General features: G+C 36.0%; 2 protein-coding genes across 19 annotated transcripts in view; one reads left to right on the forward strand and one right to left on the reverse strand.

Annotated features, from left to right (window-relative positions):
* The window catches only part of LOC111510002 (leukocyte elastase inhibitor), a 122,941-nt gene that overhangs the window by 39,524 nt on the left and 67,873 nt on the right, over positions 1-15,544 (reverse strand). The window lies entirely within an intron of this gene.
* Positions 9,054-13,083, forward strand: LOC141482229 (uncharacterized). The gene is made up of 4 exons (XM_074175225.1): positions 9,054-9,701; positions 9,756-10,266; positions 11,002-11,137; positions 13,037-13,083. Exons 2-4 carry the CDS (start codon positions 9,757-9,759, stop codon positions 13,081-13,083), a joined length of 693 nt encoding a protein of 230 aa, XP_074031326.1. The 5' UTR covers positions 9,054-9,701; position 9,756.

The following is a 15,544-nucleotide window of genomic DNA, read 5'->3' on the forward strand; positions in this document are numbered from 1 at the left end:
AACCTCTTCATTCGAGCGGAATTTCTTATCAGTGAGCATATTTTTGAGGTCTGTGTACAGTCAATAGTCTCCGGGAGCCAAATCTGGCGAATACAGTGGATGTGGGAAATTCGAAGTTCAATTCATGTAGTTTGGCCATTGTTTTGATTGGTTTGTGACACGGTGCGAGGTGTTGATTAAACACATTTTTTTTCTACGCCATATGCAGTCGTTTCATTGCAATTTCGGCCTTCGAACGTTCCAATAACGCTATATAATATTCACTGTTGATGATATTTCCCTTCTTGAGTCAGTTGATGAATATTACACCACGCATATCCCAAAATACCGAGGCCATAATCATTCCAGCCGATTGTTGTGCTTTCGGGAGCTTTAGACGAGGTTCACCAATTGCTTTCCACTCAGATGACGATCGTTTTGATTCCGGAGTGGAGTGATGGATCCATCTTTCATCCTTTATCGCATATAGACGCAAAAATTCCGGTTTGTTATGTTTGAACATGGCCAAACAGTGATCAGAATCATCAAGACGTTCTTGTTTTTGTTCAACAGTGAGCTCGCGCGAAAACCACTTTGAAAAGAGCTCTCATAGTCGAATGATCATGCAATATAAAGCCAACAATTTCTTTTGATATCATTACAATGTCGGCTAACTCACGCAACTTCACTTTTCGATCATTCAAACGATTCTTAGATTTTTTACGTTATTGCTTCATTTGAACGTCCCAATCATCGGTGTATCTACGACCACGTTTTAAGTCAGCAAACCAACGTTTGTTATTTCTGATGGAGCAGAGTTCTTATGACTTTTCAAGTCATTGCTTCGCTTGAACGGTATTTTTAAAAGCTTTTATTTAACTTGATTTGTATGTATGTTAACATGTATGTTGTATGTATGTTGCAAGTTTAATTTGACCCACTTGCCGGTATCCGATTGACCTGAAATTTTGCATGCTAGTTCAGAACCGATGACAATGCATGTTGATCATAAACGTGACCTGATGCTGCTGACAGGATCGACTCCGTACGAGATATCTCCTCGGCGGTAAATAGCAGGGATACGAAATTTTGTATACGCATTCGTTTATGATAGGCAGTTGGTAGGCCCACCATGAAATAGATGCCACATCCAGAACTGGCTTCAATAAAAAAATATATATTTCTAGAAAAAAAGTTTAATCAAGCTTTTACCTTTAAATACCTACTTCCCGACTCTAAAAAAACAATAAGTAGTGTAGTAGGTTGAAAGAACCCATATTTATTTGCATTGTAAAAAATATTATTATCTATCACCCTCTAAGTTCCCAGAGTAAGAGGGTCCATCACGCAATGTGAGCAACAGGCACAAGAGGCATACCATGACTTGTGTAATTTGGTGAGAAGGGCGTGATAGAAGAATTAGACTGTTCGAAATTAACTGGGACTCAGCCATGTAATAATGACGCCATCAATGAAATGAATATACTAAGATATATAACAAACTAATTCTTTTATAAGGTATGCCCGAGGAGTATGTACCTACCTACTTCTAAAAAATATAGTTTATCCTAATAATAGTTTTTCCCGTTCCTTAAGTTTTTCTGTTGAAAGACTCTCCGTTTTATAGATGGACTTTCGTATTGATCGATAACTATCGATTGAGACTAAAAAATATAAAATAAAATTATGATAAAAAACTTTTAAAACAAGCTTTTATTCAAGTGCCCTAAAAAAATCAAAATGAAATTTTAAATCACATTAACCACATTCATTTATGACTTTACAGAATTGAAATTATAATAAAAGCTGGTCGCGATAATTTCAATTTGTAATTGAAATGTTGTTATTAGGTAGGCACCTACTGAACTTGTAAGCAATTAGTAATGTTTGTAATTAAATAAAAGTGCCGTGAATGCTTAAAATGTGGAACTTTAACCTTGAATAACTTTTTTGAACATATAGGATTTATCGGGTTTGAAATTTATTGCAGTACCTAGTTGATCTGTCAGAATGTTTCTTAATTTAAATTTCATCTGACTGAATATGTAGCGATTTCTTCTAGGCATCGCGACAAGCTTTTATTATAATTTCAATTCTGTAAAGTCATAAATGAATGTGGTTAGTAGTTGTTTACAGCTGATTCTCGGCCTCCCCCCACCACTATGACGTATTAATTGCTTTTTTTATTGGTTGTTGTTTGGTGAAGTTTTTTTGTTGTGCAGTGAAGTCAAGGCGTTGTGACCTTGAAGTGTCTGGTGCATGGATCGTTCAGATTTTTTTTTCATATGAGATTTTGTGTGTTTATGTGTGTGTGTGTGTGTGTGTGTGTGTGTGTAGGAGAATGCACGGTACAGGGTTTCATCATGTGCTTGTTTGTCTATGTACAAACATACGTCTGCATACTTCGAAGATCCTCCAAGTAATAAATGCTCCATCGGTGTTAGGGCACCAAGTTAGTAGTGGAGTGACGTCACAGCAATAACCGTTCAACGGCTAGAGAGCGACATGTTCACTCCACGACGTGTGGCAGAGTAATGCGTATTCATCGGTCTGCCCTCACCTCTCCCGAAGCGATGAAGGTTCGCTCTAGCCCCGCTATCGATGGTGACACAACGGCAGCCGAGGACCGTTTGCCTAGCGTCTACCCTCTCCGAGACCGCAACGACCACTGCTTGCTCGTATATCGACATCTGTTAGTTCAGTTGGGAGGTAATCTTGGCGCATGTAGTTGAGAAGTGGGGTTGGCTATGACGTCTTGACGGGTCCTATCAGAGTGTATTTAAGAAGCGTACGAGTGTTGGCTATGTCAGTTTACATCAAGTGAGTTAGTGAGAACTATTATATAAAATGTATTCCTGTGACTGTGGTAAATCTTTCACTCGTAGTGATAATCTTCGTCGGCCTCAGCTCCAGAGTTGCCAAGGAGGGCCTGCAGTGAAACGGGTGAGAGTGGATAATGCAACACCTATGTATACGTGCAATTGTTGTAATGTGACAATTCCTATGACCCAAGTGAATTCTCACCGAAGAACCATGAGTCATAAAAATAATGCATGTGTTCAATTGTCTGACGGTGTTCAAATTATAACGAATGCATTCAATTGCCGCATTGCTACATACAGGGTGGAGAGTTCGATTGTAACCAGTGACTACATGTCATTTTTCAATGAGATTAGGCAGAAGGTCATTGAATTACTGGAATCAGCCATCAGGATCCATAAAAGCATCAAAGTGAATATGGAAGTTTTTGGGAATTATATTCTTCAGACTGATGATTCGAGGGACACGAAGTCATTTAATTCCCAAAATAAAATAGTGGACCAATCTTCAGATTTGAATGCTGTTTTTGATGGATTCCGTGATGTAATTGTGGCTCAAACGACTGAGTTCCAGGATCGTGACTCAGGTATTTATTTTTTAAAAATTTCAATAAGATTGAATAGTAATTTTTTTTTTAATAATTCAGGTTGGACTTGTGAAAAAATATTGTTTCTCGAGGTCAACATTAATAAATACAGTCCACTGGAAGGACGTTCATATGTGAAGCTGCCTCAATGTATTCAATGGAAGAAAGCTGTTGTGAATGTTCGTAATGAAGATCAATATTGTTTTGCTTGGGCTATAACATCAGCATTATATCCTGCAGATAGTCGAGTGTCCGAACTTACGTCATATCCACATTTTTTTCACTGTTTTAGATGTCACAGGTATGGATTTTCCGGTTAAAGTTAATAATAAGAGTATCGAAATATTCGAAGATAGGAATGATATTTCAATTAATGTTTACGGTTTAGAGAGTACATTTGAGAAGGGTAAAATGAAGTATGAAGTGATTGGTCCATTGCGATACTCACAGAGAAGACTCCGGAGACATGTCAATTTGTTGTTTATAACTGATGACTCCGGTAATGGTCACTATTGTTGGATCAAAGATCTTTCAAGATTAGTTTCTAATCAACTATCAGCTCATAGACAGAAAAAATATTTTTGTGACGGATGTTTGATATATTTTTCTGATGAGAGATTGCTTTTACGTCATAATATGTATGATTGTAATCACATTAGTACCACAACACCAACTACTAATTTAAAGATCAATAAATATGGTAGAATGGTTGCGGAAAATAAACTAATGTTTGAAAACTTTGAGAGGCAAATGAGGGTGCCATTTGTAGTGTATGCTGATTTTGAATCAGTGCTTAAACCGATTCATGTGAATGAGCCAAATCCTGAAAGTTCATACACGATTAAAACATTCAAACATGCCCCATATTCATTTGCTTATTTGATAAAGTGTTCATATAATGATGATTTGTCAAAATTTGTTACATATAGGGGTGTAGATGCAGCTCAGAAATTTGTGAGTAGCATTGAAGATGATTTGAAAGAGATACATGAAAATCATCTCAGAAACCCTAAACCGATGGATACACAAACTGACGAAGAAGAAGAACAGTTTGCTGCAGCCAGAACTTGTGGTATATGTAATAAAGCATTTACTGATGGTGAAGTCAAAGTAAGAGATCATTGTCATGTCACAGGAAAGAAAAGATCACATGCCGCTCACTCGAAATGTAATTTAAATTTCAAAATACCAAACTTCATACCTATCATTTTTCATAATTTAAGTGGTTATGATTGTCATTTATTCATAAAAGAATTGTATAGGAATAAAGAGAAAGTTGATGTTATCCCGCAAACTAAAGAGAAATATATATCTTTCACGAAGCATCTCTTCACACACAGCTATACCGATAAAGATGGTGTGGTTAGGAAGAATTATCTCAAAATGAGATTTATCGATAGTTATAAATTTATGACTAATTCGTTGGAGAAGTTGGGTGCAAACTTGACCTCCGATCAATGTTTGGAGATGCACAAACATTTCCCACAAATTGAGAAATTCAATTTGATGAGACAGAAAGGTGTATTTCCATATAGTTTTGTTGATGACATTGACAAATTGAATTATCCATTACTTCCGACAAAAAATCAGTTTTATGACACACTCAATTGTGAACATATATCGGAAACTGATTATGATAGGGCTAGAAATGTTTGGAATTTATTCGAGTGTCAGAATTTGGGGGAATACTCTGATTTGTATTTGAAGTCGGATGTATTGCTACTATGTGATATTTTTGAAAACTTCCGCACCACAAGTTTAGAGATATATAACTTAGATCCGGCACAATATTATACTGCACCTGGATTATCATGGGATGCCATGTTGAAGTTCACTAATGTTGAATTGGAATTACTAACTGACATTGATATGATTCACTTTTTTCAAAAAGGTATACGAGGTGGAATTAGTCAATGTAGCGAGAGGAAACATATAGCAAATAATAGATTTTTACCCAATTATAATCCCAATGAACCTTCCACATTCATTACATATTTAGATGCAACAAATCTATACGGTCACAGTATGTCACAACCTCTACCAACAAGTGAATTTACATGGTTGACACCAAATGAAATTCTTAATCTCGATGTGATGGATGTGAGTACTGATAGTCCGTATGGGTATGTATTTGAAGTGGACATTCATTATCCACAAGAGTTGCATGATAAACATTCTGACCTTCCATTTTTAGTCGAAAAAATAATACCACCTCGTACACAATCGAAAATTCCCAAATTAATTCCAAATTTGAATGATAAAAGAAAATATATTGTTCATTATAGGAATCTACAGCAAGCTGTCAAAAATGGATTGATTGTAATGAATACACATAGAGTATTGAAATTCAAACAATCATGCTGGATGAAACCCTATATAGATCTTAATACTGAAATGCGTAATAGGTCTAACAACAAATCTGTTAAAGATTTCTATAAACTAATGAATAATGCGGTGTATGGAAAGACAATGGAGAATGTAGATAATCGAATTGATGTTAGACTCGTTACACATTGGGAAAATATAAAGAAAAATATAGGTGCCAGCACTCTCATAGCCAAACCAAATTTCAAAAATTGTTCAATTTTCACTGATAATTTCGTTGCCATTCAATTGGGTAGAGTGAAGGTTCATTACGATAAACCATTATATTTGGGATTTTCCATATTAGAATTATCTAAAACAGTCATGTATGACTTTTTCTATGGATGCATCAAACAACACTTTGATGAAAATGTCTCTTTACTTTACACAGATACCGACTCGCTCATTCTTAAAGTAAACACAGAAAATTTTTATGAATTCATAAAAACTAACATAAGTAGATTTGATACATCCAATTACAGTATAGTTAACCAATTCAATATTCCAGTAACAAGTTCAGTCTTGGGTAACTTCAAAGATGAATTTCCAAATGATCCAATCATGAGTTTTTATGGTACAGGTGCTAAAGCATATTATGTGAAATCTGTTGATGGTGAATTTAAGAAAGCCAAAGGGGTTAAACGATCGGTAATAAAGAATGAATTGACATGCGAAGATTATCAAAAAATCGTCGAACAAGGTGGTATGATATTCAGAAAGATGAATTCATTTAGAAGCGTGTTGCATGATATGTATACTGAATTGAAAAATAAAGTTGCATTATCATACCACGACGATAAACGATTTATCATTCCGAATACTACCCACACTCTTCCTTGGGGTCATAATGATATTGAATTTTATGAAAACGATCCAAATGAGAACATTCGTTGGATAAGTAATATTATTCAACAATCACAATCTCAGGAGACTCCATTGGATCAATTGATTAATTTATTATCTGCCGAGATCAATGATTGAAGTATCATTCAATATCTTCAAAACCGGAAAATTCAATATGACAGAAGTATTGTGATATTAATGTATTATGTATGTATGTATATGTATTACTGTAATGAATATAAAATGATTGAAATTTTATTTGTATTATTTCTATTTCCCTAATCGATTACTGCAATATATAGTATAATGTAAAAGAAAGGAATATCAGTTTGAAAAGAATCATCGTGGGTGCACAATGTCTAAAACAATCGATAAATTTGGCAGAAAAAAAAAATGGGGTGGTAATGTCATCCGAGGTCCACCCGGCAATGGATTTAAATTAACAAAAGATGGTCATTATGACATGCAAAGAAAAATATTGAAAAATACAAGCGAACCAATTGACAAGAGTGATTGTGTAACTGTATCATACCTTGAGGGGGAAATTAACGGAACAAAGGAGGTTATACTTCTAGCCCTACAAGCTGCAATACAATCCACAATAGGCAATATTGCTCGCGATGCCCGTCAAGCATTTGACGATAAAATTGCAGAGGCTCGGATAACTTTCACTCGTAAATTTGACAAACTTACAAATGATGTAGACATAAAAATGTCTGACATAACAGCGTCTACAAATAAAAAATTTGATGCTATGTCAAACATAACAGCGACTACAATGAAAAAGTATGATGTACTGGAAGAGAGAGTTGAAGTTTTGGAGAAAAGCCATAAAGTCAGGCCATCAGGTGGAGTGGGATATCCAGGACTGAACATTGATCCAAATATTAGAATAATAGAACCAAAACCAAAAGCAACAGATGACGTATTAATTGAACCAACATGGTGAATAGTGAAGTGGAATAGCCTGCCTGGGCAGGGCCTGATTAAGTTAGGTTAGGAAAAAAAATGTGTATTTGAAAAATTAATAATGAAAGTTATCAACAAGTATTATTATATATATTTCAATGTCCCTGAAGTGGCATTAGTGATGTACTCGAATTCTGACTTGACATGTTCCCAACTGTTAAAATTTGAAAAAAAAAATTTAATTTGAAAAAAAAAAGCAAATTTGAAAAAAATTTTTAGAAATTTGAAAATAAATTTTAAAATTAAAAAAAAAATATTTTTTCACAAACCTATACCCTCTTGCCCCCCCCCTCCCCCCCTCCCCCCCCCCTCCCCCCCCTCCGGATTTGAACCACTAATATCAATATTTTACTTTTTTATGAATTAATAAAGGTTAAAAAAAAAAAAATTGATCGTCGAGATTCGGAATCTTTCTCAAGATTACAACCCGTTCTTTTCTCGAAAAATATCGATCCTGCGAAAAAACCGGGATTTGAACCACTAATATCAATATTTTACTTTTTTTTATGAATTATTAAAGGTTTATAATTAAAAAAAAAATTTTGATCGTCAAGATTCGGAATCTTTCTCAAGATTACAACCCGTTCTTTTCTCGAAAAATATCGATCCTGCGAAAAAACCGGGATTTGAACCACTAATATCAATATTTTACTTTTTCTATGAATTATTAAAGGTTTATAATTAAAAAAAAATTTTGATCGTCAAGATTCGGATTTTTCTCAAGATTACAACCCATTCTTTTCTCGAAAAATATCGATCCTGCGAAAAAATTAATGGAGACCAAATTTGTTGGAAATTGAATTCTCTACAACTTTTGTCATTACTATTTTTCGTGTAAAATTGAAAATAAGTGTAATAAATTCAATATTACATAATGAGATTACAACCCGTTCTTTTCTTGAAAAATATCAATCCTGCGAAAAAATTAATAAAGACCAAATTTGTTGGAATTGAATTCTCTACAACTTTTGTCATTACTATTTTTCGTGTAAAATTGAAAATAAGTGTAATAAATTCAATATTACATAATGAGATTACAACCCGTTCTTTTCTTGAAAAATATCAATCCTGCGAAAAAATTAATAAGACCAAATTTGTTGGAAATTGAATTCTCTACAACTTTTGTCATTACTATTTTTCGTGTAAAATTGAAAATAAGTGTAATAAATTCAATATTACATAATGAGATTACAACCCGTTCTTTTCTTGAAAAATATCAATCCTGCGAAAAAATTAATAAAGACCAAATTTGTTGGAAATTGAATTCTCTACAACTTTTGTCATTACCATTTTTCGTGTAAAACTGAAAATAAGTGTAATAAATTTAATATTACATAATGAGATTACAACCCGTTCTTTTCTCGAAAAATATCAATCCTGCGAAAAAATTGATAGAGACCAAATTTGTTGGAAATTAAATCCTCTACTACAACTTTTGTCATTACTATTTTTCGTGTTAAATTGAAAATAAGTGTAATAAATTCAATATTACATAATGAGATTACAACCCGTTCTTTTCTCGAAAAATATCAATCCTGCGAAAAAAATAATAGAGACCAAATTTGTTGGAAATTAAATTCTCTACAACTTTTGTCATTACTATTTTTCGTGTAAAATTGAAAATAAGTGTAATAAATTCAATATTATAATAATGAGATTCCACCACTCATTTCTCAAAAAATATCGATTCTACATACACACTGAACATTAAATACCCCCATTATTGATTTTAATAATATAGATTTACAAAAAATAAAGATTTTTTTCTCCAGTCACAATTCAAGTAGATGATCAATGCCGGTTCTATGACTGAGGATGACCAATGCCGGTTCTATGACTAAAAATTTTTAATTTTATGTTTCATTAAAAAAAAAATTTAACAACACACTGTAGTCCCCGCCCACTCTCCTCCACTTTTAGCCCCGCCCCCTTCCCACCATTGCTCGCCTCACCCCACAATTGCGCATGCGCGCCCCCACCTCACTCCCACCACTCCCACTTCTGCCTACACCCTGAGGAGCACACTTCTCGGCATTCAGTACGACAAGTCTTCTCATCGAGTGCAGTCCAGCTACAGCAATCTACTACAACACCAGTCTAATACAGCAGTCTTCTACAGTCTACAACAAGCGAATTTTGAGTAAGTTATCAATGTTACTTTTTCATAACAACTAACTTTGTATTACATTTTCAGAATGGAAAACTACACGCAGGAAATCGACAACGCTGTGGCATCGATCATACCTGTGGATGTTGAGGTGGAGCGACCAGGCAGCCCTGACATGTTCGAGGGAGACGAGGTGGCGATGGTCCAAGAGGTGAAGGCTTCAACTTCGGGTGGTGTGCAGCGGCCACGCAGCCCTGTCTCATTTCAGGAAGACAGGGTTGTTAACAAAGCCAAGCGGCAATCTGCAGCTAAGGTTGGTCCTATTCAAAGGTATAGGAGTAAATGCAATAGGACTAACCCTTATGCAGGTAGTTGGTCGACCGCCAAAAGGAATCCTCCGAGACGTCCCACACCGCTCGCATTGACAGTGGAAAGACGGAGGGCATATAAGCCGGTGCCGAGGGTGCCATCTCCAGGTGAAATCCTCACCCAATTTGCATTATCAGCGATGTTGACACCCATGGAACTCACACCGGTGCCTGATCCTGCCATGGAGGTCGTGCCACAAGTGCCACCAGTGCCGGAGCCTTTCGGAGAGGTTAACCCCCAGGAGATGGAAACTTTCCTACAGAGGTGTAGGGATGTTGCACTTGCTTCACGAAATAGTGAGGCCGCGTTGGCTAGCATTTCCCGGGAGGAGAATGAAATTGCTAGCCAACGGCGCGAGTTGTTAATGAGGATGGCCGAGCTAGATCGAAGGACTGCAGCTCTGAAGGAAAGGCGGAAGGCAGAGACCTCTTCGATAGAGCTCAATAATGAACTAAAAATATTTATAAAGAAATTTTTGAATAAAGGGAAATAGTTTTTAGGTCAACTAGGATAGTTTTAGGATAATTAGGTAGCATGGTAGTTTTAGGTTTGTAATTATAATTTTAGGAATAAAAAACAAAAAAAAAAAATGAAAAAAGAAGTGAAATAAAGGGTGTACATTGTTTTGGTTTGGTACACATTGAACAATGCGATGGTTGGAGCATTTTTCTTCACTTCGTCTTTTCATTATTTTTCTTTTTTTCCATTTTCAATTCCAAGTTCTTTCATCCCCACTCCTCCCCACTCCCTTTCAAAAGTATAAAAGTAGGAATTATCTGTTGGAATATTCAGTTGATCAGCCACCTTCAACATGGAACCTGATTCAACTACTGAGCCGTACAGTGACCCAGCGCATCAACATCCTTACTGGGCTTCTATCCATGAAGGATTCGTGGACTCCACAACGGCACCTCATGACATTCCCTTCGAATTCATGAATAATGACTACAGGGTGCAGGTTCAGCATGTCACTGGGAGTGATGAAGCTGACTTATCGGACGGGGATTATCCGGATCCCTACCAATGGGATGACGAATGGGGTGACCCACCGCCTGTAGACATCACAGATGAGGATGACGACGACGACGACGATGACGCTGGCGACATCAGACTTCCACCATCCCCAATCCTTATCGAGGACAGTCCTCCGCCATCTCCTATCCTAATTGATGACGATGATGTCCTAAATTCCGACGACGATATGTAATCGTTTCCCTGTTTCTCCCACCCTTTCCTTTCCTTTCCTTTCCTTTCCTTTCCTTTCCTTCCACGGAGTACAAACTTTTTTGGTTGGTGTACACGAGGCACTGCGAGGCTGGGGCAGTGTCTTCCTCCCTCTCTCTTATTAGTTTTTCATAATAATCACTTAGAATTTCTCATAATAATCGCTCAGAGTTTCATGAAGATCGTCATTTTTAATGTTTTCGAATCTCAAACACTGTTCTACATTTACACTTCACCCCCTCCGTTTTATTTCTTCCAATATAAATATAGTATCAATCCCAGTTCTACATCATTCTTCCACAATGTCGATTGCTGATTCCACCACCGAACCGATGAGTGTACCAGAGTCTTCTATGATGAGTACAGGACCCATCCAGGTACATGAAATAGATTCTACGTTTGATCATTTCAGTACAACCTTCGCAGAAATGCTGCAACGCATCTACGATCTTCCTGATGATTTCCCGGAACGTATGCAAGAGGAAGTAGATGAGTTAGACGATCTACAGGATAACGAGCTAGATGATCATGCGGACGACATAATTAGTATATCATCTGATTCAGATGAATCTGATGAATATGAGGACGACATCATCAGTATATCATCAGATACAGATGATTCAGATGATGACACCATCATGATTGTTTCTGATGATGAAGAGCGTTAGTCCATACCATTGTATGGATTAATAGGAAAAACAGCCCTTTTAAGGGCTACAATTAAAGACAATAAACAACTATTTTCAGAGCTATCATTATACTTTCAATCAGAAATAGGTTAACACTATAGTCAAAACTTATGTGAAAGTATCATCATCCAACTCTGTAGTACTCATCATTATATTCAATGATTGAGAAAATATCAACTTCGACTTTTCAGTCAAAGTAGTACTCATCATATACACAGATATTCGATGATAAACCAAATCCTAACTTCGACTTTTTAGTCAAAGTAGTCATTTATCACATAATCTGTGAATTCTACTACTACCGTTTGTGTGAATAATGTAGCCCTGAAAAGGGCTGTTGTTTTTTTTTTTTTGACCAGTAGGTCCACGGTTATTGTGCCACAGGTTGGACATTATTATAATACATGTAGATACTCGGGTGAAGTTTGTTAGTGGCCTCTCGCAAGCTTCACACCAATTTTGTCCCATTTCCATAATTGAGACAGTGTTGTGGGTGTTGACATGGGCATACCACCCTCCATTATTGTTTCTATGCGAATAAAACCGAAAGCAGCACCAGCATAGTTTTTTGTTCTCTCCATCTATTGTGCTGATCAATACGTATGCATCCATTGCACAATACAAATCCAAGGGATCTTCCAATGTCTCACTGACATTGAGCGTTCGCATACCGATCCTCAAAGCACCATCGCCTTCAGTTGTGTCAGCTTCTATCCCTTCATCATCTCCTTCTTCATCCATGACCCTCTCAAACTCCATCACGTCATCATCTTCGTCGCTTTGGTTGGCCTCGTTTTCAACTTCGTCTATCTCATCTTCATCGACTCCAACATCTTCTGCTTCAACTATCACTTCCTCTAGCGGAACATTGACATCATCATCATCTGATTCGTCTATCCAATTGTTTTCATCAACAGCAGATATTCTATTTAATGCAGCATTTATTTTTGCAGAATTCATCTTGTTGTTGTTTGCTCACAGTTGTAGAGAGTGAATGAATGAACTTCAGGATCGCAAGTCGACTTATACGATTGAATAGGAAACGGAAGTGGTACGACTCCCACCTATCACTTGACTCGTTTTAAGTGGGAGAGAAGGATATGGCATCTCTAGTCGATGAAAGAGTGGGCTAGTTGACGAAAGAGCGCATGCGCTAGTTTATTTTCTTCTATAAAAGGTGAAGTATCAGTAACATCATCACCTTTCCTATCCACATTCTATTGCTATCACATATCATTCCTCCAAACCTAAATAATCATTATCATGAGCTCCATGCCACTATTGATTGCTGAAGATGGTTCACCACTTGTTGATATCGATCACACTAATTTTGAAAATATTCCAGTATTACATTTACAGTCTCAAGACTCGATAAGTGATTTTGATATTAGCGACTTCGTTAACTTCGCAGATGTGCCGGAACCAATTCAACAAATTATCGTTGAAACTCCAATCATTTCACAATCATCATCATCCAAACACCCTTCATCTACCCCCCCTCTTGGTGTTGATAAAAAATCCAGAACTATCAAAAGGAAGGTTAATAATGCATCTTCATCGATTGTCACTGAGTTGAAAGAAAAAAAACAATCGAAAAGTGGTTTGCAGGAGAAAAAGCCCACAACGAAAAGTGACAGATCGAAGAGGAAGACAAAATGTGAACCCAAAGAAATGAAGGGTGATTTGATGACTGAATCGCTATCTTCTTTCACTCCATTACTTCGGTTTGGAGATATGAAAAAGAAAGCGAAATGCCGTCTTGTAAAGGCGCAAAAGGCTATTGCTGAACATGAAAAGAGTGAGCAAGCTATTAGTGTCAATAAGGACACTCTTCAAGCATTAGATGCTAAGATTGCATTAGCGAAAATTGAATTGGCTAACATGAGCAAAGAAGCAGATGAACTACGTTCAAAAATCATGAAAGATGACAAATTCAATCAACGTTCGAGAATGCAAGCACAGGCAGAGCTTGAGGAGTCGACTCGACTTTATGAGACGGCATTATCAGTGAGAGATAATTGGCGAAAAGAGTTGGAGAAAGCATTTCAAAGTGACAGCGATTAGTTTTGGGAATGGTATTGTGTTCTCAATATTGTGAGTTGAAAAAAATTTTAAGCGGAATGGAGTATACAATTAATTTGGTTTGGTATACACAGAACATTGCGAATGGTTGGGGCAATGTTTACCGCTGCAATATTTTTTCAATTCACTTACATATAATTGAAATGAAAACAATAATGAACTTTAACATTACTTTATTCATAAATACATTATTAGATACATTTAAAACATATTTGATTCATCAATCCAAGAATTCTGTTCACTAGGAAGTCCTAACCACTTTACATATACTTTATTTTTCCTTTTCTTCAGCACTTTCTCGATCAGATATACATCAGGATTTTCGGTTCGCAATAACTCTTCTTCGTAAAAACATCCTCTAATAGGTTGTTCATTCATATCTTCAAGATTATAGGTTGTGGGAAAAGTTTTATTGATTTTAACAATCTTGAAGAGTTCCGTGGTAAAGTTCGCAGTGTAAGACTTTTCAAAAATATTTTTGTATTTGCTTATTCGTACAATATCATTCAATCGGAATTTGGGTTTACTTTGTTTTTTTCCAACTCCATTGATACCTTTGAATATCAATCTTGTTGATGGATCAACATTAATGGGTGCCATACCTATTGTACGATGAACTTTATTGTTATATCTACTAGTTATAGTTGGAAGAATATCAAGCCATTTGTGGTGACCTCTCATCGAAAATTCCTTATAGAGCCACCCCTTTATTGTACGAATCACTCTTTCTGCTATAGCTGCCTTCTTTGTGCTAAATGTTGAATAATGATTGATATTATATTCTCGCATGAGAGATGAGAAGCTTTTATTGAAAAATTCTTTCCCTTGATCGCTTTGTATGTGTTTGGGGGGAGTATTTGGCTTCTTTCAGTACATGTTTCATTGCATTAGTTACTGTACTACCTGTTTTATCTTTAACTGCTACAGTCCACAGATATTTGGAGTAACAATCTATCACTACAAGTATATATCGGTATCCTTCATTACTTTTTGCATAAGGTTGCAGTTCAGCTAAATCTATTTGCCATAGATCTGCAAAACCTTTGATGGTGGTTATTCTTCTACTACGAAAATTACGTCTTGCAGGTTTATGTAATTCATTAACAACTTGTCGTTTGACATCACTTATTTCATTAGTCATTCTATTTCAATATGATTAAAGAGAAAATGTGATAATGTTACTGCATTGAATGATGATGTGACAGTGATCATTACATGTGAATATGTTTAATATATTATACCTTCTTCACGTAATTCTTCATTATTGAAATTATTTCATTGTCATGTCCTGTATGACCAGCTGACTTTGAAGCTCCAATAATCGTAGGCGAGCAACTAACTCTTTCGGGTGAATTCCAGTACACATAATTCACAGGTTTAGAATTATATATTTTCTCCATTTTCACTCGTTTGAGTGCTCCACCAATTTTACCTCTACTTCTTATTGGATATTGTCGTGAGTCTAATAGAGGTTTGATAACTTCAAGAAATTTTTTAGAATTTGTATTTTAA

This window comes from Leptinotarsa decemlineata, unplaced genomic scaffold, assembly GCF_025532065.1.
Source record: "Leptinotarsa decemlineata unplaced genomic scaffold, Ldec_3_MD MMD2_tig00000882_RagTag_RagTag, whole genome shotgun sequence".
Classification (NCBI taxonomy): Eukaryota; Metazoa; Arthropoda; class Insecta; order Coleoptera; family Chrysomelidae; genus Leptinotarsa; species Leptinotarsa decemlineata.

Excerpts from the sequence above, each read along its gene's own strand:
- LOC141482229 (XM_074175225.1), top strand. The coding sequence starts at position 9,757 with ATGGAAAACTACACGCAGGAAATCGACAACGCTGTGGCATCGATCATA. Across the intron at positions 10,267-11,001 it reads TGCCGGAGCCTTTCGGAGAG|CATGTCACTGGGAGTGATGA; the intron begins GTTAACCCCCAG and ends GTGCAGGTTCAG. Across the intron at positions 11,138-13,036 it reads CGACGACGACGATGACGCTG|TGGGAGAGAAGGATATGGCA; the intron begins GCGACATCAGAC and ends ACTCGTTTTAAG.